A 21303-nucleotide genomic window follows, 5' to 3' on the forward strand; every position below is an offset into this window, starting at 1 on the left:
ATTGAAACATTTCATTCAACTGCTAATACCCACAGTATCAATTTATGGACTGTCTTTTGTTTCCTTCCTTCTTTTGATTTTCCAATAGAAGTATTAAATATTGTTAGATTTCGGAAGCCTATTTATTTCTTTGTTAGCCTATCTATGTGATGTGAATAGCTGTCTGTTAGAGAGAAAAGTCTTTGCTTCTGAGTGGTTGACCTACTCTAGTTTAAATCAATCACTGGAAGTGAAAGTCATCTTATCTCATTATTAAACTTTTCAGCCATCCAGTCAAATGTCTTTTATGCTTTAATTTTTTACTGGGTTTTGTGAGAATATGCATTTCCTGTCTACACTGCAAAGAATGACTCTCATTTTTTGGTTTTATTTAGCAGACACTTGGAGAAGAATATAGTAGAGAGCTTAAAAAGCTTTTGCCCATTTGATTTCATCGTGCTTTTAATAATGAAAAATGAAATGGAAGTCTTCCGTGTCTCCTTAACACCGTAGAGGCCACGAACATATCTCCCTTGTTTAGTCGTGTTTTTGAAAAACTTTCTATCAATGTTGGTGTGCTTATTATCTTGCAAAATAAATATTCTGAGTCTCTGGTTCTCTTGGATTCTATGCGAAGGGTGGTAGAAATCTTTAGAATTGGGCAAGGTAAGAAAAAGAAATACCACCTCAGATGTGTAGTCACAGAAGCCAGAGAACATTCTGTCCTGGAGACAGTTGTCAGTAATGTACGTAGGTTCCTCTTTACGTTATGGGCCTCTGGATGTTAATTTGTTTCCTGAAGGCTAATACCTTCTTCTCCATTCATAGCACATTATGACTGGGATATAGGCGTATCTTCCACATTGAGTTTCTGCATCCATCGGGAACATACTCAGTGGAAGTGATGTTTCATATACTAAACCAGTGCCAGATTCAGTGGAAAATGTGTCTAGCATGGATTTGGTTGAAAATCTGTTCTGGTGGTCGTTTCCTTCATCTTTCTGCACCATGAAAGCCAGTGCAGTAGGTGAATTGAATCAGGGCACAGTAAATCACCTCAGCTTTGATGTAGCTGAAATTAGGCTTTTGTTTAAAATGCTGACTGATCAATAAAAGGACTTCTGCGTAATTTGATTTCATGTGTTTCAGGCTATTCTTAATGAGGATATGGAGTCTAATTGCCCAGAGGTTTTATACGAAATAAAGGAAGAAACCTCCATTTTCTCCAAACTTCGACTTGATCCAGTAGATAACAACTACATCTATCTGTCCTCTGCCAGTAAGGTAAGCACAATATTAAATTGAATAATAAATTGAAGCTAACTGCTGCTTTAAGGATTTCTGTCACTTTATGAGTGAAGTATCAGTCTGGGTCAGAGTTAGACCTTAAAATATCCAAACTGCAGTTTCCAACTTTACATCTACTATCTATGTTATCTGAGTTTGGGCTCCACTTCTGCAGAGCGCAGAATAGCTTCCACTCTGTGATGCTGCCCTCTGATTCAGCAACACCCTTAATTCATGCTTTTTGTGTCATTCTGTTGAGAGGGTCTTTGTTTCTCTTTTTCCTGGAGGCATCATGCAGAATCAAGCTTGGAGTAGCAAACAAAACTTCTAGACTCTTTGGAGACAGAGTTCCTCTGAATTAGCAATCCAAGTATTGGTAGGTTAGGGTCTGGTAGGTCAATTATGGAGCTCTTAATGTGGAGAAATCTCTTAATTTGAGATGGGTTTGAAGTCTTAGTTCTGCTGAAATCAATGATAAAATTCCTATCATCTTCAGTTAGGCATAGACTTTAAGACAAAACGAAACCACAATCAGAAGTGATTAATGTCTATGCATAGTGAGGCCAAGGAGTTCAGCAATCACTGGGAGCTACTGCATGTGAGCAAGCATGTTAGAGCTGCATGTCAAGCAGAGAGCGGCTCCCAGGAGCTGATGCAGTTGTTGCTGCCTGTCCTGCATCAGGGCTGCTGAGTATCAAGTCAGCATATTCCTTTGTCTCACCAGCAGTGGGGAAGATGGCAGTGAAAATGTAAGGTTTGTCTGTCCATCTTAGCTGGACAGGATTTCACCCAGCACTTCATTTACAGTAAAATCACTTTTCCATCAGTGAATGTAGCATTTTAACCTGCTATATGAGTGGGTAAGTTGGTAGGAGAACTCCTGATTGATATAACCTATTCATCAAAAATGCAGAAGGAATCAAAATTTCAGTCAAAAGTGTATGTAGATATTCAAAGTAATGATTTTCATTTTCTATAACTTTGGTAAAAGAGTTATAGAGGAACAACAGCTTTTAGGAATAAATGCTGCTCTGATCATCTCTTGGAGCTTAAATAAGGCTTCTACACTGTCTTTGTTAACTTGCTAGTAGTCTGTGATGTTGGCTGGTTTCTGAACTGATCATCTCACATGCCTTCAGATAAATTGATTTTTACAAGATACAGCTGAAAACCCCAGTAAATATAATTTTGCAGAAAGCCATGTATCCTTGTGGCTGTTTCAAACAGTAGGAACTTCTAATTCTTGCAAGTTTGTAAAAAAAAAAAAAAGGTTTGAATAAGGAATATTTTTCTAAGATTATTGATTAATATTGTGATTAATGACATTATTTGTATTTGTATTCAATATTTGTAATCAGCTTTCTCTTTTTCTTTTTCCTTTCCTTTTCTGAAAATGGCTGGCTAGGATATTCAAGCTGAATGTACAAGTATAGCTACATACAATATAGCCGCAATTATCTACATTTATTTATTGAAATGGCATTTTCATGCATGCTGAGTAGTTGCATGCGTTTGCTCTAGTGTGCACATGCAGGAACCTGACATGGTGATGCAAACACAGATGCATTTTGTTTTGCGCATGCATTTTTGGATGCACCTTCATCAGTCATTTAAAAATCTCAGTTTTGATGAGAGGAAAATGGTGTTCTGCTAAGCAAAGCATCATTTGTAAAATATACCTCTTTTCTATTGTTATCTATAATTCACTATGCTAATCAGTCTTTCTTGCATTAATCTGTCCATGCTGGCCTTTGAGTAGTAGAACCAAATTGTCATTATCAGAAGTGATTCATCATCTGATGGCAAAATACAGCGTGTGTAAAATAGGCTGCATATTTCTATCCAAAGGTCTTCTGGCAGAGGGGAATCCATAAGGAAACTTCCCCGGTGGGATTGTGCTTGGTTGCTGTCAGATTTTTAACGGTAACCCTCAATTTCCTGGTTTATGGAGGCTATTTTAATTCAGTGTGTTACTGCATTCTTTGGTTTTAGGTGAGAAGAATACCAGTTGCAAATTGCGGTAGATATGTTTCCCAGCAAGAATGCTTATCTGTAAAGGATCCGTACTGTGGGTGGTGTTCTTTGACTCAAAGGTATTTTTTTGTATTTTAGACCTTCATGTAAAAGCAATGAATTATCAGTCAGTGTACATTTTGACTGCCTTGGGGCAATTCAGCATCAAGATTATATATCTAGTGAATTTTTATGGAATCAGTCATAGCCATAAATGTGAGACACTTTATTGTCGTGTGAAAGGGAGCTCTGCCCCTTTTAAAGACCATGTTAACCCTCAGATTTTTGAGATCTAATCATGAAATATATGTTGGGCTAAGAAAAAGAAATTACTTTGTTTTTAAAACAGCTGTTTTTGCTTTCCAGATTGATTGAGAGATAAAATTCTGTACTCATGCTTGAAGTATCTTAATAGCTGGGAGCAACTTGCATGGGCGAAGGGGAAAGAGTGCTCAGTTGTCTTCAATGTTCATCGTTCCTTGCTTTGGAACCACTGCCTTTGGTTTAGGCCAGAGGACAATTTCTTTCTAAACACTTCATCCCCACATTTGAGTCATTAGTTTTGCTGCTTTCTTTGAAGCCGGTTTGAAAGCTATTGTAAGTCTTTGGGCTGGACTGGAGAAATGCCTGGGTTATCAAGCCTAGTCTTGCAATTGCAAGCAACCACATTATATAAACCTACTCATAAACTAATTCAGGACCATCCTAAATTTAGATAGGCTTTTTGTCCTCCCTGACCTGGTTGTGTGGCTGAGAGTCTCATTTTTCTGCTGGTTAAAATGTGTCTGCTCATTTTCATCACGTGTAAGTTCATGGACAGGCTATACTCATTTGTTCTGGCACTCACATCACCTTGGCTTAAATATGTGATCCCCCCTCCCTCACGTCTCCTCAATGTTACTGTGAAAACAGTCTCTTTTTTCAGTTTTATTTTGGTGTGCTGAAACAGCTAACTTCACTAATATCTTCTTAACTCAACTCCTCTCCAGTAGCCCTTCTATGAAGTTTATGCAACCTTTTAAAGTAAGGATGGCCAGAACTAATTATCATAGTATTCCAGAAGAGATTTCAGCTGTGCCTTGCTCGGTGGTGTTTAATCAGTCTGTCCAGGAGGCACCTTACTTAGTGTGTCCTGGGATCACAAACGTCTTTTTCATGACAGCATCACATTGATGGGCCACAGTCATCCATCATCAAATAATGCCCCAGGTCCTTCTTTTTCTTTGTTTTCTTTCCAGCTGATGAGTTTCCACTCTATAACACATATGGGTTGTGAGATTTTTATTGCTCTAGGTGCAATACTTTGTGCTTTATACTTTGATATGTCATCCCATTTCTAGGTTATCCAGGTTCTCATCTTCCTCTGCATGGTAATATTCCCAACTTTGTATCATCAGCAGATGTCGACAGTGTAAACTTTCTTTTATGCCAGTTTATCAGTGATTAAAACATGAAACAAAAGTGGTTGTAAGATTGATTTTTGAGGAAATCCACTAGTAGCCTTCTTTTAGAAGGTTAATGTGACCCATTTTGGAAGTGTTCAGGGCCGGGTTGGATGGGGCTTTGAGCAACCTGGTCTAGTGGAAGGTGTCCCTGCCCATGGCAGGGGGGTTGGAACTAGATGATCTTTAAAGTCCCTTCCAACCCAAACCATTCTATGATTGTATGATTTTGGTTTGTTTCAGTGTTAACGTGATTTTGATGAAGACCTGCTACTTTGTGTTTGCAAAGTTAGTTACTAGAAGAGAGTAGGTCTTTATTCTGTAATGTCTTCAAACTCTCTTTTGCTACCTTGTTAGAAACTGTATATGTTACAGTGCTAAGGTTTTAGTTACCTTATAAAGAGTTGTGAATAACATTTATTAGTCAGGAAATCCCCTACTTACAAGGGGAATCACCAAAAGTTTCCATCTGGTTGAAACAGAAATAATTTATTCCTTTGAAGAAAAAATAAATTACTATAATACAAATCTTGTTCAACACCCACGTAATTTTTCACTGTTAAGCACTTAGCATCATTAAATATTTGGTTTTGTGAAGAGGGAGCACTGAGTGAGGCTTTAGAAAAAGAAGACATGGTTTTAGCCAATATTTTAATTAAATACATCCATACATGTCCACTAAAGCAGTATATTCCACAATAATTTTGAGATCAATTATATGTTTTGTACTTTCATGGGAAATAAATTTTATATTAAATATGCACTCCATCTTTTAAATAAAACTTCCCGGCAGTGCTTGATTTTTAAAGACAGTGTCAACGCAAATCCAGTAGTTTGATGAAAAAATCTGCACATCTTACTGCAAGTGAAAACAAAATGAGACAAAATGTTTCTGCTGTTCCTATTTCTACACTGTCTTCCATAGGGACAAATATATAAATTCTCCTTTTCACTTACAATCATTCAAAACAATTAGTCATAGCATTGTGTGATTCCTCTCAATGTTTATAGATTTTCTATAAATGAATCAGATTTACCTGAAGTATGCTGAAACTATTCCAATACAAGGCACTGATGCTTTACATTTATTTTCCATATGGAAATAACACGATATGCTATAGTTATCTGCTATGACCAGACCCACTTTTGAATTTGGTCAGTGTGCATGACATCTGTGGACTTCATTCAGGGGCTGGCACCTTGGAAAAGGAAGCCAAATCTTTTCCTTAAACTGTATTCTCATTCCATGAGGACATCAGTATGCTTTAGCAAGGCAGACAGGGCAAACTCAGTAGGCCATGTAGTTAATACAAGATTAGTGAAGCAGAGACAGGTAAACATGAATGAACTGGTATGCATAGATATTGTGTTATCGTAATGAAATAGGAGGAACTCTATCCCAATTGTGAAGAGGAATCCTTAGTCGTATAAAGAACTAGCTTGCTGTGAAAGGTTAAAAAAAATCTTGACTCTGCTTTTCACTGTACACATATCTATGTATGTCTGAAATCTGATCCTAGGATTTCATACCTTCATACTAGTATAGGGTCCGGTCCAGTCCAGCTTTTCAAGAAAGCCAGACTTAGCAGTTGTCTGAGTCCGTATGTTAATTTTCAGAACCATGTGGTTCACAAATAATATTTGTCTGTTATATTCATTCCAATGTGCTTGCAAACAATGTCAATTGTCTAAATATAGGGAAATAATAAAATAATCTCATCTTTAGGTGAGTGGAATTCATATTATTCTTGGCCTGTGCAAGGCTATTGCAAGAATTTATACTGAGGGGCATCAGATACTCTACTGCTCCCTTTGTGACTGCTTCCTATGAAATGACCGTTCTCCAGAGCACATTGTTTGATTGTTAAAGGTCAGCTTTTAGAGCAACAAAAAGCACATTTTTCCTGGTATGAAGACAAGCACGACCCTGCGTCCTGGATGGCATTACTTTTTTTGCTGTATACTCTTAGATTATTCATTGTAGATGAGGGAAACAAGTTCACTTCCCTCAGGCAGTCTAAGGCAGCAAATAACTTTGTCCTAGGACAGTTTTAAGTATTCAGCTTCATGCACAGTTTTCTTTTTTAATATTTTAGTATTAGTGTCATTGAAATGCATACACTTGTTTAGTGCCAGATATTGCAAGTGTGTTGCCTTGCATCCTCAATATCACGATTCTTGGCTTGTCAGAAAGAGCGACCGAGGGAGCCTCAAGTCCTCGACAGGACTTGCCCAGGAGCCGGCAGCTCAGCTGACGCGAGCAGCTGACTCACAGGGGGCGGCGCCAGGAGTGACGGCACCAGCCCTCAGTGGGTAAAACCCATCCCAGGGAGCGCGAGCGACCAGGAGCGCGGCGAACAGGGCGGGCAAACAGGGTGTGGCACGGCAGTTCGCGCAGGCAGGGCGAGCGGGCAGCGAGCGGGATGGTGAGCACTCGCCTCAGGACCCGGGCCCGCTCTGGGAGCTCTGCCCCGGCGGTGGCCAGCGTAGGCACCCAGACAGAGCCGATGAGAGGGGAGGCTGCGGCGCAGACCTCGGAGTGTAGGAAGTGCCTCGACTGGTCTCGTGAGGCGGGGGTGCGCGATGGACAGGGCTGCACTCGGTGCGCTCTGGTGGAGGTCCTCCTGCAGCAGGTGGCTGAGCTGCGGGAGGCTGTTGGAGAGCTAAAAGATGCCAGGGAAGCTGAGAGGAAGCTGGGCTGCTTGCTCCAGGCTCAAACTGCGCAGGGGCTGCAAACGTCCAGCATTGCTCGTATAGGAAAGAAGGAGGGCAGCAACCCAGGAAGCTGGGAATTAGTCACGGGAAAAACGAACAAAAAAAGGAGGAAGAGGACAATTAACGACAAGGAGCTTCCTCCTAAATCTGATGTCCCCACCCAGAACCGCTTCGCGGTTCTGCAGGAGGCTAATGAGAAAGCACCCACCACACCTAATGAGCACCCTGCTGATGCACCAGTAAAGAGGATCACTACTGGTGCCTCCAGGAAAAAGAGGAGGGTCATAGTAGTAGGGGACTCTACTTTGAAAGGCACAGAGGCGCTCATCTGCTGGCCTGATCCAGTCTCGAGGGAGGTGTGTTGCCTGCCGGGGGCTGGGATCAGGGATGTTGCTGAGAGGCTGCCTGCTCTAGTAAGTCCTGCTGACTATTACCCCCTTCTAGTCGTCCATGTGGGTGCTAGAGATATAGACAGCAGTTGCCTGGAGGACATTAAGAAGGACTACAGAGCCCTGGGAGGGGTGGTTAAGGGCTCTGGAGCTCAGATAGTTTTTTCATCGATTCTCCAGGGCAAAGGGGAGGACCTTAAAAAAGCTAGGCGTGTCTGGCAGGTTAATAAATGGTTAGAAAGCTGGTGCCATAGTCAGGGGTTTGGCTATTTAGAACATGGGGCTCCATTTGGGAGGCCAGATCTACTGGAGGCTGGTGGAGCTGGTCTGACAAAGAAGGGGAAGAGCTGTTTTGGTAGGAGGCTTGCCAGGCTGGTCAAGAAAGCTTTAAACTAGATGTGTTGGGGGAGGGGAGCATTCATCCATCCCAACATTCCTGGTCAGTTGCCAGCACCTGTAATAAGTGCTTGGAGCCATGTAGAGATGTTCCAGCTGCCCCAGCCATTGAGTCGGCTTCATTTGGAGCTCGGCTAAGGTGCCTCTATACAAATGCCTGTAGTATGGGGAACAAGCAAGAGGAATTAGAGATGTGTGCAAGGCTACGGGAATATGATGTCATTGGTATCACAGAAACATGGTGGGATGGCTCCTATGACTGGAATGTCGGAATGGAAGGTTACAGGCTGTTTAGAAAAGACAGGCCAGGCAGACGGGGAGGGGGCGTTACTATCTATGTCAGTGATAGGCTAGAGAGTATGGAACTCTGTCTGGGGATGGGTGATGAGGTAACAGAGTGTTTGTGGGTCAGGATCAAAGGGAAAACAGCAACGGGGGACATTACGATGGGGATCTGTTACAGGCCGCCTGATCAAGAGGACTCTGTGGATGAAGCGCTCTACAGACAGATAGGAGCAGCCTCACACTCGCACGCCCTGGTCCTCATGGGGGACTTCAACCATCCTGACATCTGTTGGAGGGACGGTACGGCCCGGCACAAGCAATCCAGGAGGTTCCTTAATTGTGTGGAAGACAACTTCCTCTTTCAAGCAGTAGAGGAGCCGACGAGGAGAGGTGCCATGCTGGACCTTGTGCTCACCAACAGGGAGGGACTGGTTGGAAATGTAATGCTCCAGGGCAGCCTTGGCTCTAGTGATCATGAGATGGTTGAGTTTGAGATCCTCAGGACGGTGAGAAGAGCATGCAGCAAGCTCACTGCCCTGGACTTCAAGAAAGCAGACTTTGACCTCTTCAGGAACCTCCTTAGTAAGGTTTCATGGGATACAGTCCTAGAGGGCAGGGGGGCCCAAGACTGCTGGTCGGTATTCAAGGATCACCTGCTATGTGCTCAAGAGTGTTGCATCCCGACTAGAAGAAAGTGCAGCAGGAGGGCCAGGAGACCTCCATGGATGGACAAGGAGCTGCTGAGGAAACTTAGAGGGAAAAAAGAAGCTTATAGAAGGTGGAAGCAAGGACAGGCGGCCTGGGAAGAATACAGGAGCATTGCCCGAGAAGCTAGGGACCAGGTTAGGAAAGCTAAGGCCCAGCTAGAATTAAGTTTGGCAAGGGATGTAAAAGATAACAGGGAAGGATTCTATAGATACGTAGCAAATAAAAGACAGGCTAGGGACAATGTAGGCCCTCTCCAGAAGCTATCAGGAGAACTGGCTACCATGGATTTGGAGAAGGCTGAGGTTCTTAATGACTTCTTTGCCTCAGTCTTCACCAGCAAATGCTCTGACCACACAACCCAAGTCTTGGAAAGCAAATGCAGGGACTGTGAGAACGAAGACCTTAGGCCCACTGTAGGAGAGGATCAGGTTCGAGACCATCTTAAGAACCTGAACGTGCACAAGTCCATGGGACCTGATGAAATCCATCCACGGATCCTGAAGGAGCTGGCGAATGAAGTTGCTAAGCCACTGTCCATCATATTCGAAAAATCCTGGCAGTCAGGTGAAGTTCCCAATGACTGGAAGAAGGGTAATATAACCCCCATTTTCAAGAAGGGGAAGGTGGAAGACCCGGGGAACTACAGACCAGTCAGTCTCACCTCTGTGCCTGGCAAAATCTTGGAGCAGTTTCTCCTGGAAAACATGCTAAGGCACATGAAAAACAAGGAGGTGGTTGGTGACAGCCAACATGGCTTCACTAAGGGGAAATCCTGCCTGACCAATTTGGTGGCCTTCTATGATGGAGCCACGGAACTGATGGACAGCGGCAGAGCAGTCGATGTCATCTACCTGGACTTGTGCAAAGCATTCGACACTGTCCCACATGACATCCTTGTCTCTAAATTGGAGAGACATCAATTTGATAGATGGACCACTCGGTGGATAAAAAACTGGCTCGATGGCCGCACGCAAAGAGTTGTGGTAAATGGCTCGATGTCCAGTTGGAAACCTGTAACGAGTGGTGTCCCTCAGGGATCGGTGTTGGGACCGGTCCTGTTCAACATCTTTGTCGGTGACATGGACAGTGGGATTGAGTGCACCCTCAGCAAGTTTGCTGATGACACCAAGCTGTGTGGTTCGGTTGATACGCTGGAGGGAAGGGATGCCATCCAGAGGGACCTTGACACGCTTGTGAGGTGGGCCGATGCCAACCTTATGAAGTTTAACCAAGCCAAGTGCAAGGTCCTACACCTGGGTCGGGGCAACCCCAGGCACTGCTACAGGCTGGGCAGAGAAGAGATTCAGAGCAGCCCTGCAGAAAAGGACTTGGGGGTGTTGGTTGACGAAAAGCTTAACATGAGCCGGCAGTGTGCACTTGCAGCCCAGAAAGCCAACCGTATCCTGGGTTGCATCAAAAGAAGCGTGACCAGCAGGTCGAAGGAGGTGATCCTGCCCCTCTGCTCTGCTCTTGTGAGACCCCACTTGGAGTACTGCGTACAGTTCTGGTGTCCTCAACATAAAAAGGACATGGAGCTGTTGGAGCGAGTCCAGAGGAGGGCCACGAGGATGATAAGAGGGCTGGAGCACCTCCCATATGAAGACAGGCTGAGAAAGTTGGGGCTGTTCAGCCTGGAGAAGAGAAGGCTGCGTGGTGACCTCATAGCAGCCTTCCAGTATCTGAAGGGGGTCTATAAGGATGCTGGGGAGGGACTCTTCCTTAGGGACTGTAGTGGTAGGACAAGGGGTAATGGGTTCAAACTTAAACAGAGGAAGTTTAGACTAGATATAAGGAAGAAGTTCTTTACAGTGAGGGTGGTGAAGCACTGGAATGGGTTGCCCAGGGAGGTTGTGGATGCTTCATCCCTGGCAGTGTTCAAGGCCAGGTTGGACAGAGCCTTGAGCCACATGGTTTAGGGCAAGGTGTCCCTGCCCATGGCAGGGGGGTTGGAACTAGATGATCTTAAGGTCCTTTCCAACCCTTACGATTCTATGATTCTATGATTCTATGATTCTATGAAACTCTAGGATGTCTCTTTCCTATGTGTCATTGCCGGTGAGAGTTAGCTACCTGTACGTATCCAAGCATCTGGTTTCTGCACATCTGTTGGCTACAGATCCCATCTTCTATGGTTCTCAAACTGTAGTGTTAATGGACCTTTGTGATCTCAGTAAGGTGAAGAGAGATACAAGACTGAAATTCGTCCTAGTTCAGGCAGTTTGAAATATGTAAGGCATAGTCCCAATTTCTTACAGTATAGTTATGATCTGAATATATTCAGATGCAAAGCCCTGCCAGGTTCTTGTGCAGCAGGAACTCAGTTTCCCGAGTTAGACCACAAAGGAAGTGATCTTCTGGTTAACTGCATTCCAGTTGCCAACCTCGTGATCTACAGAGAAGATGGCTTTATGGTTTCTATAGTTTGTGGGGATATTTCAGGCATTTTGGAAAGAGGTAGATATTTTTCTTGAAAATCATTCTTATGTTGTTCCTTCTAGAGAGAAAACTGTTTGTGAAATTCCTTTATACAGTGAGCTCCTCATGAAATAGACCCATGCTTTGCAAGTGTGTACTCATTTCTATTATTAAATGAAGGCATAGTTCGTTAAGGTGCATGTTACTGATCACATGATTGAAGCTATACATGCTTCTGTGTTTGGTAGAAAAGTAGTAGTATTAAGCCAATATTAAATGTTACATTTATAATTATTCAAGCTTATTAAATGTGGTAAGATATATGCAGTTAGCACTTGTCTTTAGTTGCTAGCTATATGAAGTTACTTGGAGTTAATCTATGGATTGTTCATTAACTGTATGCAGTTAATGAGCACAGCAGACAATATTTTAAGGATTCACCTTTCAAACTCAGTGATTGTCCATCGAATTTGTACACCTATGTTCTCATTTTCTTATCATGTTATTAATATGTGTAGTCTTTATATTACTTGTGTATATCCCAGTGTTTTATTTTATATTACTTTATATTACTTTATATTACTTTATATTACTTATGTGTATCCCAGTGTTTCCTCATTCTTCCTTAAGTTTCTGTTGTGTAGTTTCTGTTTCCTACAATTTGGCATCTATAACATTATTATTTACTTTGTGCCATCCTACTTCTGAAATGGATTTTATTCTTGAAGACAGAGAAATCTATTTTGAACTGCCTTTTCAAATTTGGTGTTTTTTAACCAAGTGCACTGACATAAAAGGGAGAGATTGCCATTCACTTCAGTGGGCGACAGAGTGGATTAGGAAGAGGGATGCGTCTCATCAACTATGCACATTCATAGCATAGCTCTACATCTGAGCTTCACCCCCACCTCCTCTTATACTCTTTGGAGAGAAAAAGCGGCTTCTATAGTATGATTCATTTCATTTTGAATGAATGTCTAGAAGAGGTTATGTGAATTGCACCCTCAAAGAGCGTATTTCTTCCCACTGAGTATAGAGGGAACTGGAGCGGGTCAGATCTAGAGCTGTATAATGGAGCAATCAGGTTGGGGTTGATGAATTCCATCCCAGGCTACAAAGTCCACTGTTGCTGGCCAAGTGTCTAATACTTGTTTGAGTCCCATTGACTTAATCAGGACCCTAGAGCATATATCAATGCATTGTAATTTATTTCGATAAGCAGATTTTACTGATTGTTTTCCTTAAGCTTTTTGTACTTATAACTGTATTCCCGTAAAAAATCAATAGTGTTTGTGTAAAAAATCAATATCGTTAAATAACTTGAAGTACAGTATCTGAAGTCGAAGGCACGATAAGGAGGCTAGTATAATTTTATGTATACTTTTAGGTGCACATTAAAAGAAAACTGTACACGTTCAAACAGCATAAAGGGTTGGTATAATATTTCGCATGCACCTGATAAAGATCTGAAAATCCTGCTAAGTTTCCCTGCCAAAAATCAGGTATGTACACCCAGTTTTATGCATGTTTGTTTATTGTGACTTAAAATGTGTCATTTTGTCACTTATTGCAGCTTCACTTCTTTTGTCACTGTGTTCCATGTATTAGTCCCTCTTATCTAGACAATTGGCAAATGTATTGGAAATCACAATAAGTTGAATGTGTCAATCAGATAGATGTTTTCTTCCTCTTCTATAAAATGTATCCTGAAGCTGTACTTCATAATGTTGAGTCAAAAATTCACCCTGCTGACAAAGGCAACATTTCCATTGTATAACTTTTGTCAGCTGTTTTAATGTTTCCAGTGACGATACATCAAGTGCATTATGTAAGTTTTGAGCTTTGTATCAAGTTACAAAGCATTCACTGGGACACATATGCTGACAAAAATGTGTCTTTAAGTGCTTGGTATTAGTATTTACTCAGTGCCCGTTCACAGCACACACAGCCTTGAGTATTTGATTATCAAGTATTGTGACTGGCCACTTAATCTGCATGCTATTGTTTCTCATTTTGCGATTGAATGCACTAATGTGATCATATTTGTAAAGCGCTCTCAGCCAGAAACAAAGGATAATTCATTACAAGTCAAATTCTGTTTCATAATGAAGTGCACTTTGGTTATGGATGCAAACGTCGTCTCTCTGTGAGGATTTGTATATTCTGGCTCAAATATTTCTAAAGGACTATAGCAGCATATAATGCTGTTGTATATAATGCTGTTGTAATGCTGTTATAGCTGTTAAAATCCCAAATTATTCCAGATTGCTCCCCTAACATACCTTACAGATCCGTTTGATTTCTGGAAGTAAGCAATGCTGTTCCTTTCAGGACTTTTTCTGTATTGCTTCTTCAGCTGGGAGAGGCCCTCTCCTTTGAGAAGCTACCAAGTGAATTGTCTGCTTCCACCCAAATATTTTCATTTTGTGCACTTCCTGATTTGTAGTTTGCTGTAAAGACAAGGTGAGAACTTAACAAGCATTACAAGAAATCTGTTGTATTCTTGTTTTTATCATTTTATAGGTTGCTATGGCTGCAAGCATAAGCAAAATCCTTACTTCCTGTATGATAAAGATTATAACACCTGCTGAAATATTTTATGAAAACGTAGTGCTGAAAAACTCATCCTGTTTCTGCAATCTAACCACTCTCGTGATAACTGATAATGGTAAGTTTTACTAGTGCATGTATTTAATGCTTATTCACTGTCCTTTATTACTGAGAACGGAACATAAATACAGGCCTAACAGTGTGAGAGTAGGTAATGCTTTTTATTAAATGTCACTGAAAAGAAATAATTCATGTTTTGTCAAGTGATTTGAGTATACTCACACTACTCTTGGTAATTAAAGATTTGATAATATGCAGTCCTTTCTAGAAGTAATAAAACATGTTAACCTATGGTTAGAAGCAGCTTCTTCAGTTCAGCCTGTAGCAGTGCAGTATTTTAGCATTAGGAGTATATTTACATGGTGCCATTAACTAGTGTCTAAGGAAACTTTAGATAGCTGCAATGACAGTCAAGCTGGCTGGAGCTATGGAAGCAGCGTGGTCCAGTGCTCTGCCTTGACAAATTAACCCATCTTAACCCTCCTCTCTCTGCAAACAGAATTTGTTTTTGCAAGAAACTGTACTAGCATAAATAAGAGGAAAATCTGACTATGAATGCCTGTACAATAAATAATAGTAACATTCAATTAGCTGTTTCAACCTAACTTAGACACTATGAGAAAGTGATTGTCTCAAGTAGAGGATTAGCAGAAAACTTGAGAGGCAGTTTGACAGGTACATCTTTTTGGCTTAATTTCATTCATCCTTCTGACTTACTGGTTGAATCAATTTGCAATAAGTCTTGTACTACTTTGTTCACAAGTAGTTCTCAGAGAGTAGAGATCTGAGACATTTGTATTGAACACATGCTGCATGTGGTCTGTTTTGTGCATTTTATGGGCAGCTACAAGTTTTAGAATGAAGTAGTAAATTACTGAATGTCTAAACATTTGAGTTGTTCTCTAGGCTTGGTCTTACAGATCAGATGATAATTCTTCACAGTAGAATCTTATTTGACTAATAGGAGTGAAATATCCCCCTTGCATTGCTTCAAGGGTCTGTATAGAAGCACAGCACTTTTATAATAGACATTGACCTTGTTCATTTTTTGTTTGTTTATGCTGGAATAGAAAAGAGAGTTTTAATCTAAACTGAGGGACAGAGACAGCAAGCCCAAGGATACCATGTGCTCTTAAGTGACTTGAAGAGGAATCATAGAATTCAGACAAATGCCTACCTTTATCTTTTCTTAGATAATACAGCCCAAAAGACATGTAATATACTGCATGGATCTGATTCTCTTATAATATCTTTGTGTAGTAAGAGTAATGACAGACTTAAAATGACCTGTTGTTCTGAAGAGCACAGTGCTGCAAAGAGCTCTGTTTCTCAGGGACCCCTGCCCCTGAAGGAGGTTCCTTGGAATATTGGGATCTCAAGAGCTCAATCTGTCGCCTTTGTATGGGAAAAGCCTCTCTGGCATCCTACAAGGGTTGTGTCAAGTTCCTGTCCAATATTGATCTGGGAATCAAGAAAAGACTGTCACTAGCAGGTGACAGCTAGGGCGATATCCATAAGTATTCTGGTCTATTAAGCTGTCTTTAGTAAACACTGTTAGTGGATTTTTAAGAGGGACAAATGCATTAGAGAAGAAAAAAATGTTCTTTATTGACTCAGCCTGTAAAGACCTGTTTTCTTAGAATTATGGAGTACATTGCTTTGGTTCTGTCGTCTCGGGTTATGGCTTTCTCTTCCTCCATTAGCAGGTTTTCAGAGAATAGTGTTACAGAAGCCAGCTTGCTTTGCTTGTGCTTTGTGCCAAAGATGGGCCCTTTGACAGTCTTAACCAGAAGGCTGTAAGCTTAGCTTGTGCCTCCCACTATTACTGCCACTCATATGCTCTTATGAGCTGAGACGTATTAGTGGATAATGCAAGTGTGGAAATTATGTTGACTCTTTATGGTACCTTATGTAAAGTGACCTCAGTCTCACAAGAAGATGCACTTGCAATACTCCTTCAGATATAATTTCTGGAAAAAAACCCATTTTGAAATACCTGCTACTTGGTGCAGTCTGGTGCATTTTGAAAGGTCAGCCCAGGCCATGTGGAAAGTTTCCAGTACGGAAAGGTTCCATTAATTTCAGCTCAGGCAAAATCAGGAAACCATATTTGACAGCATTGTTTTTAAAATATTTTACAAACTTAAAAGTATTTATGCAAACGTAAAAGAGAAAACAAGCTCTGCTAGAAGTAGATCAATTCTTAACTTTTACTTACTATTCCTAGAAAGATACTATTTTTCAATAGCTCATGGCTCGAGACCCTTCTCATATAATGACGTAGGCAGGTGATTTAGGCAATTAGATGCTTGGTGAAGGATTTTAGAATGTCTATATATGCTTATCCACATCTTCAAGCATTAAATACCTTTAAAAAATCAGACTCTTTGATATCCATTAAGGTATTTAAGCATACAGACAGTCCCAATGGCTGTTTCTAACACGCAGTGCAGGTGACCTCTGCAGTGAGCACCCAAGTGCCATGCTCACGTGTAGAGCTAGGAGATACTTTTTATTTAACAGTGTAGATGTAGCCAAAGCTGGCTTTCATCTGAACAAGCCAGCCTGTCATGAAGAGAAAGCTTTCTATACCTTTGCAAGGTAGGTATACTTTAAATCTGTGTAACTTTCCCAGATTAAAAAAGCTATCTACTTCCTAGCATAGAGAAGCCAGAAAAGTCTGCACACATGGGTTTCATTTGATCTCAGACAGCCATTCATTTCACAGACGTACACATCTGCAGGCACACAGATGAAAGGGACCATGGCTTAAGTGGTACATATCTAACTCTACTTTTCGATGTGGTATTCTGCTCATAGGAGAAGATACTCTTTCATTCCACAGCTGCCAGTGAATTGTCGGTATAGTAATTGCTAGCTGAAATAATGGCAAATTGACTCATGCAATCATAAAAGATTTAAATAGGATGAAAATTGCTACTGCATAGATTACAAAAGAGGACTTTGAAACCAAGTCTCTGAGACTGAAAGAGGGAGAAGTACGATATGTTGGGGTCTCCCACATTAAAACAGTCTGTTGTGTTAGAAAGCTTGAATTTGGGGTCTGGCTGTGCCACAGTATACCACTGTGTGCTCTCTGGGAGATGATCTTATGTCCCAGCTTCATGGTAGCATTTCCTTATCTGTATCCTGACAATAACATTGCTTTTATATGTCATGCAGTGGTAGCATCAAGCTTAATTAGTGAGAGTGTATAAAGTCTTGGAATAACTCAGCTGAAGGGTGCTATGGGAGGATAAAATTTAGTTATTTTTATCAGTCAAAAGTGTGAGTGAATATATGAGAGAAGGTGCATAGCACGCAGAGAACAGGTGAAGAAGGCACATGAGCTTTCAACTCAGTTATTTTTTACAGTTATTTCTTGTAATATCCAGCATATGTCTAACTGTGACATTTTTCCAGATTGTCTAGTTATCGAAGCAGCGCTGTCCTCAAGCTCTTGGAATATCACACAAACATTTCAGTTGAAAAAGTAAGAGACTAATTCCTGTTGAAGTTCACTGAGGGGTTTAGGGGGGAGGGGAGGAAGGAGGCCTGAAGTATGATAGTTCTCTTTTTTTTTTGTATTTATTAACGAAATACACTTCACTAAAGATTATCAAATCCCTTTTCTTGGCCCATTTCTTCCTTCTCCTCCTTTTTTATTGTCCTCAGAAAGCTACTTCTTCTGATGACTCTTTTATTTAAGCGGACCCTGGCAGCTAGCAGTAGGAAAGTCATTACAATGACTGAATTTATGACAAGTGCCTGAAGAGATAATAAAGGATGTCACAATGACATTAAAATCCTTTTTGTCCTTGTGAAAAAGGTGGGCCTCTGATACTCAGAATAAGACCTAGATTAGAGGAGTCAAGAGATTCTGTAAAAGTTATTTATGGAGCTGTTTTTTAATAGAGCCAGATACAATTAAAGTGTGGTCCATGGGCAACATAAATACAATTAAAACAGAAAATGACATCTTATCTGCTTATAGGAATAATGAATACTTATTGTTCTGTGCACATTGTTTTTCAGAGCCACACACTTTGTTGAGAGCTCGTGGTAGAAAGCATTTCTGCCCAGTACATGGCCTAACCCTTTGTGATATCTGGTTGTTAAAACTTAGAAAGATCTGGTTAATGCATGCTGTAGGTAACTACAGTGTTCCTGTTCAGAACCCTCCTCTGCTATACACAGAGGCTAATTCATGGGCACTTGGGATGAAATTGAACTCCTGCTTTTCGGGAAGTGGCACGTCACTTCCCTGTCCCTGGAGCAATACAGGGAAGGAGCTGTCTTTCTCTAAATCAGAGCATTTCTCAGCATGTGTGGAGAGGGCCTGTGCTGCTCTTGGCTCTCCTCCATGCTGATAGATGCATTGCAGAGCAAGATGGGGACAAGTTAGTCTCCAACAGGCATATTTTATGGTAGGGGAAGGCAATAGCAAACTAGCAGTACTTGCTAGCACTACACACACAGAACAAAAGTTCAGGCAAGCTGTGAGTCAGTGATGGTTTTCTGCCCTTTTCTGGTTAAAAAGTATTATCTGGCCACTTATGTACTGGCGAAAACCACAGCAAAATGAAACCCAAAGTGTTCCATCTGCTTCATGCTTTTTGGAAATTTATGACTCTCAGCATCCCAGCTGAGATACAGACTGTATTTCATACTAAATTTGCCCTCAGAATAAGCACAACAGAACAATAGGCTTGGAGAGTAAATGCAGGTTATGTGGTTTACACATTTCATTACATGTTTGCCAGGTTGTTCTCCGGGGTTTGTGCTGTTTTCTGTCACTTGAAATTTTACATTCATGCTGAATCTAGATTGAGTTTCTGTGTTTTACAAAACCTCTGTTTTCTGTGTTCCCAGCTGCTCACAATGTATACACAAGGGTGAATGTGCCAGCTGTAAATGGACACGTGTCTCTCCTGCCACCACCTGCCAGGTGAAGTTTGTTGGGGAGGACTGGGATATGCCCTGTGATGCCTTTTCCTTGTATTTCTTACATCTGAGCAGCAATCTGTCTCTTCCTTGTCCTGACATGGAGAAATGCTGATTTTTTTTTTCAGGATAGTTGTAATGCAGCTGCTTCCAAGGGGATCTCCACTGCGCAGAGAGCAGAGGTTAGTTAGCATTTTAAGATTGGCATTATTGAGTTTCTGTGGGTTGGGGGAGAAATTTATTTAAAATGAGGGGACTCTGCAGGAGAAGTAGAAATCTGGATGAGGAGGCAGTCACTTGGTTACGTAGACAGGTAATGCAGACCTTGATACTATATTTTTCTTTCTGCTTTGTTAGTGCTTAAAGGTACCAACAAAGACTTACATTTCAGATCCAGGCATTTGAGACAGTGAGCAGTGCAGTAGTCATGTGCCTACCTCTAGATGCAGTATTTGCAATATTGTTTTAAGTGCCAAAGTCCCTGTGTGCTGTATTTAGGCACTCCACAAGAGCCAGCATACTGAGGGCTGGAACGTGTAAGCTGACCACCACCATCAACAAAAAAACCCAGAACAAAAATAGAGGAGAACATCTTGAACTTAATCTCTTACCTAGACTTAAATGCATGTTTGAGTTCTGCTGTCAGAGAACTCTGCTAAGTTAGGTTTCAGAGTCTCAAACTGCTTCCTCATTTCATGCAGTCAGATCACAGCTTCTCCTGAAACATAGCTGCCAGGGGACCAGAAGTAAAGGGGGAATGTGCCACCCTGTTTCTGCATAGCAGACAAGTGGCTAGAGGACGCATCCAGGAGCTGAAATCACTGGGTGTTAGTAAATCAGTGGTTCACACTTCGAGAAAAATATTCATTGCTTCCAGGCTGTAGACAAAACTGGAAGTGGAGCTACTCTCCATCTGTCCTGCTCAAAGTGGATCACTGAAAAGGAAGGAGTGTCGTTGGTGCCAAAGTACCTTCTGAATCTGGTTGTTGAGTTTCTGTTGAAATCATACAGACTGTATGTGAGCATACAGTCTTACATGATTTGCCTCGTAGGGCAACAGCCCGTTATGCACAAGGTTATCCCTTCATTCTCTATGGTGCCAAAATGGTTTTTTCTTATAAAACTAAGTGGTCTTGTCATAAGTGGTTGCTTATGACATGCAGGTGTTAGGGAAGAAATGAGTAGTGAAGAGAAATTTGACTGATGAGTAAGTACATAGAGATCTGCTGCCTACACTTTTTGGTTTCTGCTTTTCCATGAGTGATAGCATGGTTGGTATAAATAGCAATTGTGTTCTTATGTCTGCATGTTTTGTTAGAACTACCCAAACTTTTACCTGGGAAGACAGGAATTGCCTCTTAAATTCAGCTGTTCAGTTGAGGTTTCTTAAACAAAATCACAAAATCCATTTTGTTTTTCACAGAGATGAGTGGGATTATAATACTTATGCTTTTGAGCATTAATATTCTGGATTTGGTCTGCATATAAAGCATTACGGCTGATGAAAGAACAGAGGAAATTCTTCTTTGCTCTGCTTCCAAGTGCATTAATTTGACATTGGTAAATAGTTGGAATTGCCTGGGAGATGGCTTTCTTCCACATGCCTTATCTTGGAAAGACAGTGATGGACAAGGCAGTGAAAGCACTAGAGGCAGTCCAAAGGCAGATGTTTATTTAGAAGTGATTGATCCATTCAGAGGGCTTGAAATTGCATTTGAAATCCTACTCTCCTTTGACTGTTGGTGCTTTAAGGAGAACATACTGGAGAGCTGAGAAAGGGGATTTGCGTTTTCCCACAACCCCAGCCGAGCATTTAGATTAATATACTTTTTTTCAGTGGCAGCCCCAGCCCTCCTCCTGACTCCAGCTGCTGGATTCCATGCATGCACCTTCTCGCTCCCAGCGCCAGAGCAGCAGTCGGAGTGGTTGCACAAGTATGCTTAGCTGGGGAATTTGATTTGACTGGAAATAACCATTGTCTTTAGGCAGGTTATTTTTCATCTGGGCCAGTTCCCTGATCCAGTTCTTCACATGGCCTTGGGGCCCTATGCTTGCACCGCAGGAAGGGCTGCACAGGAGCAGGGATGAGCTCCCTGGGGTGACAGAGCCTGCTTAACCTG

The 21303-nt window shown here is 41.4% G+C and overlaps 1 protein-coding gene across 1 annotated transcript in view; it reads left to right on the top strand.

Moving 5' to 3' along the window:
* The window catches only part of PLXNC1 (plexin C1), a 75786-nt gene that overhangs the window by 12318 nt on the left and 42165 nt on the right, over window positions 1-21303 (top strand). The window contains exons 3-9 of the mRNA XM_030479219.1: window positions 1129-1263; window positions 3259-3359; window positions 13017-13131; window positions 14153-14297; window positions 17663-17732; window positions 19112-19187; window positions 19312-19365. Coding sequence (XP_030335079.1) covers window positions 1129-1263; window positions 3259-3359; window positions 13017-13131; window positions 14153-14297; window positions 17663-17732; window positions 19112-19187; window positions 19312-19365 — 696 coding nt within the window. The remainder of the gene's footprint in view (window positions 1-1128; window positions 1264-3258; window positions 3360-13016; window positions 13132-14152; window positions 14298-17662; window positions 17733-19111; window positions 19188-19311; window positions 19366-21303) is intronic.

Source organism: Strigops habroptila, chromosome 3, assembly GCF_004027225.2.
Source record: "Strigops habroptila isolate Jane chromosome 3, bStrHab1.2.pri, whole genome shotgun sequence".
Classification (NCBI taxonomy): domain Eukaryota; kingdom Metazoa; phylum Chordata; class Aves; order Psittaciformes; family Psittacidae; genus Strigops; species Strigops habroptila.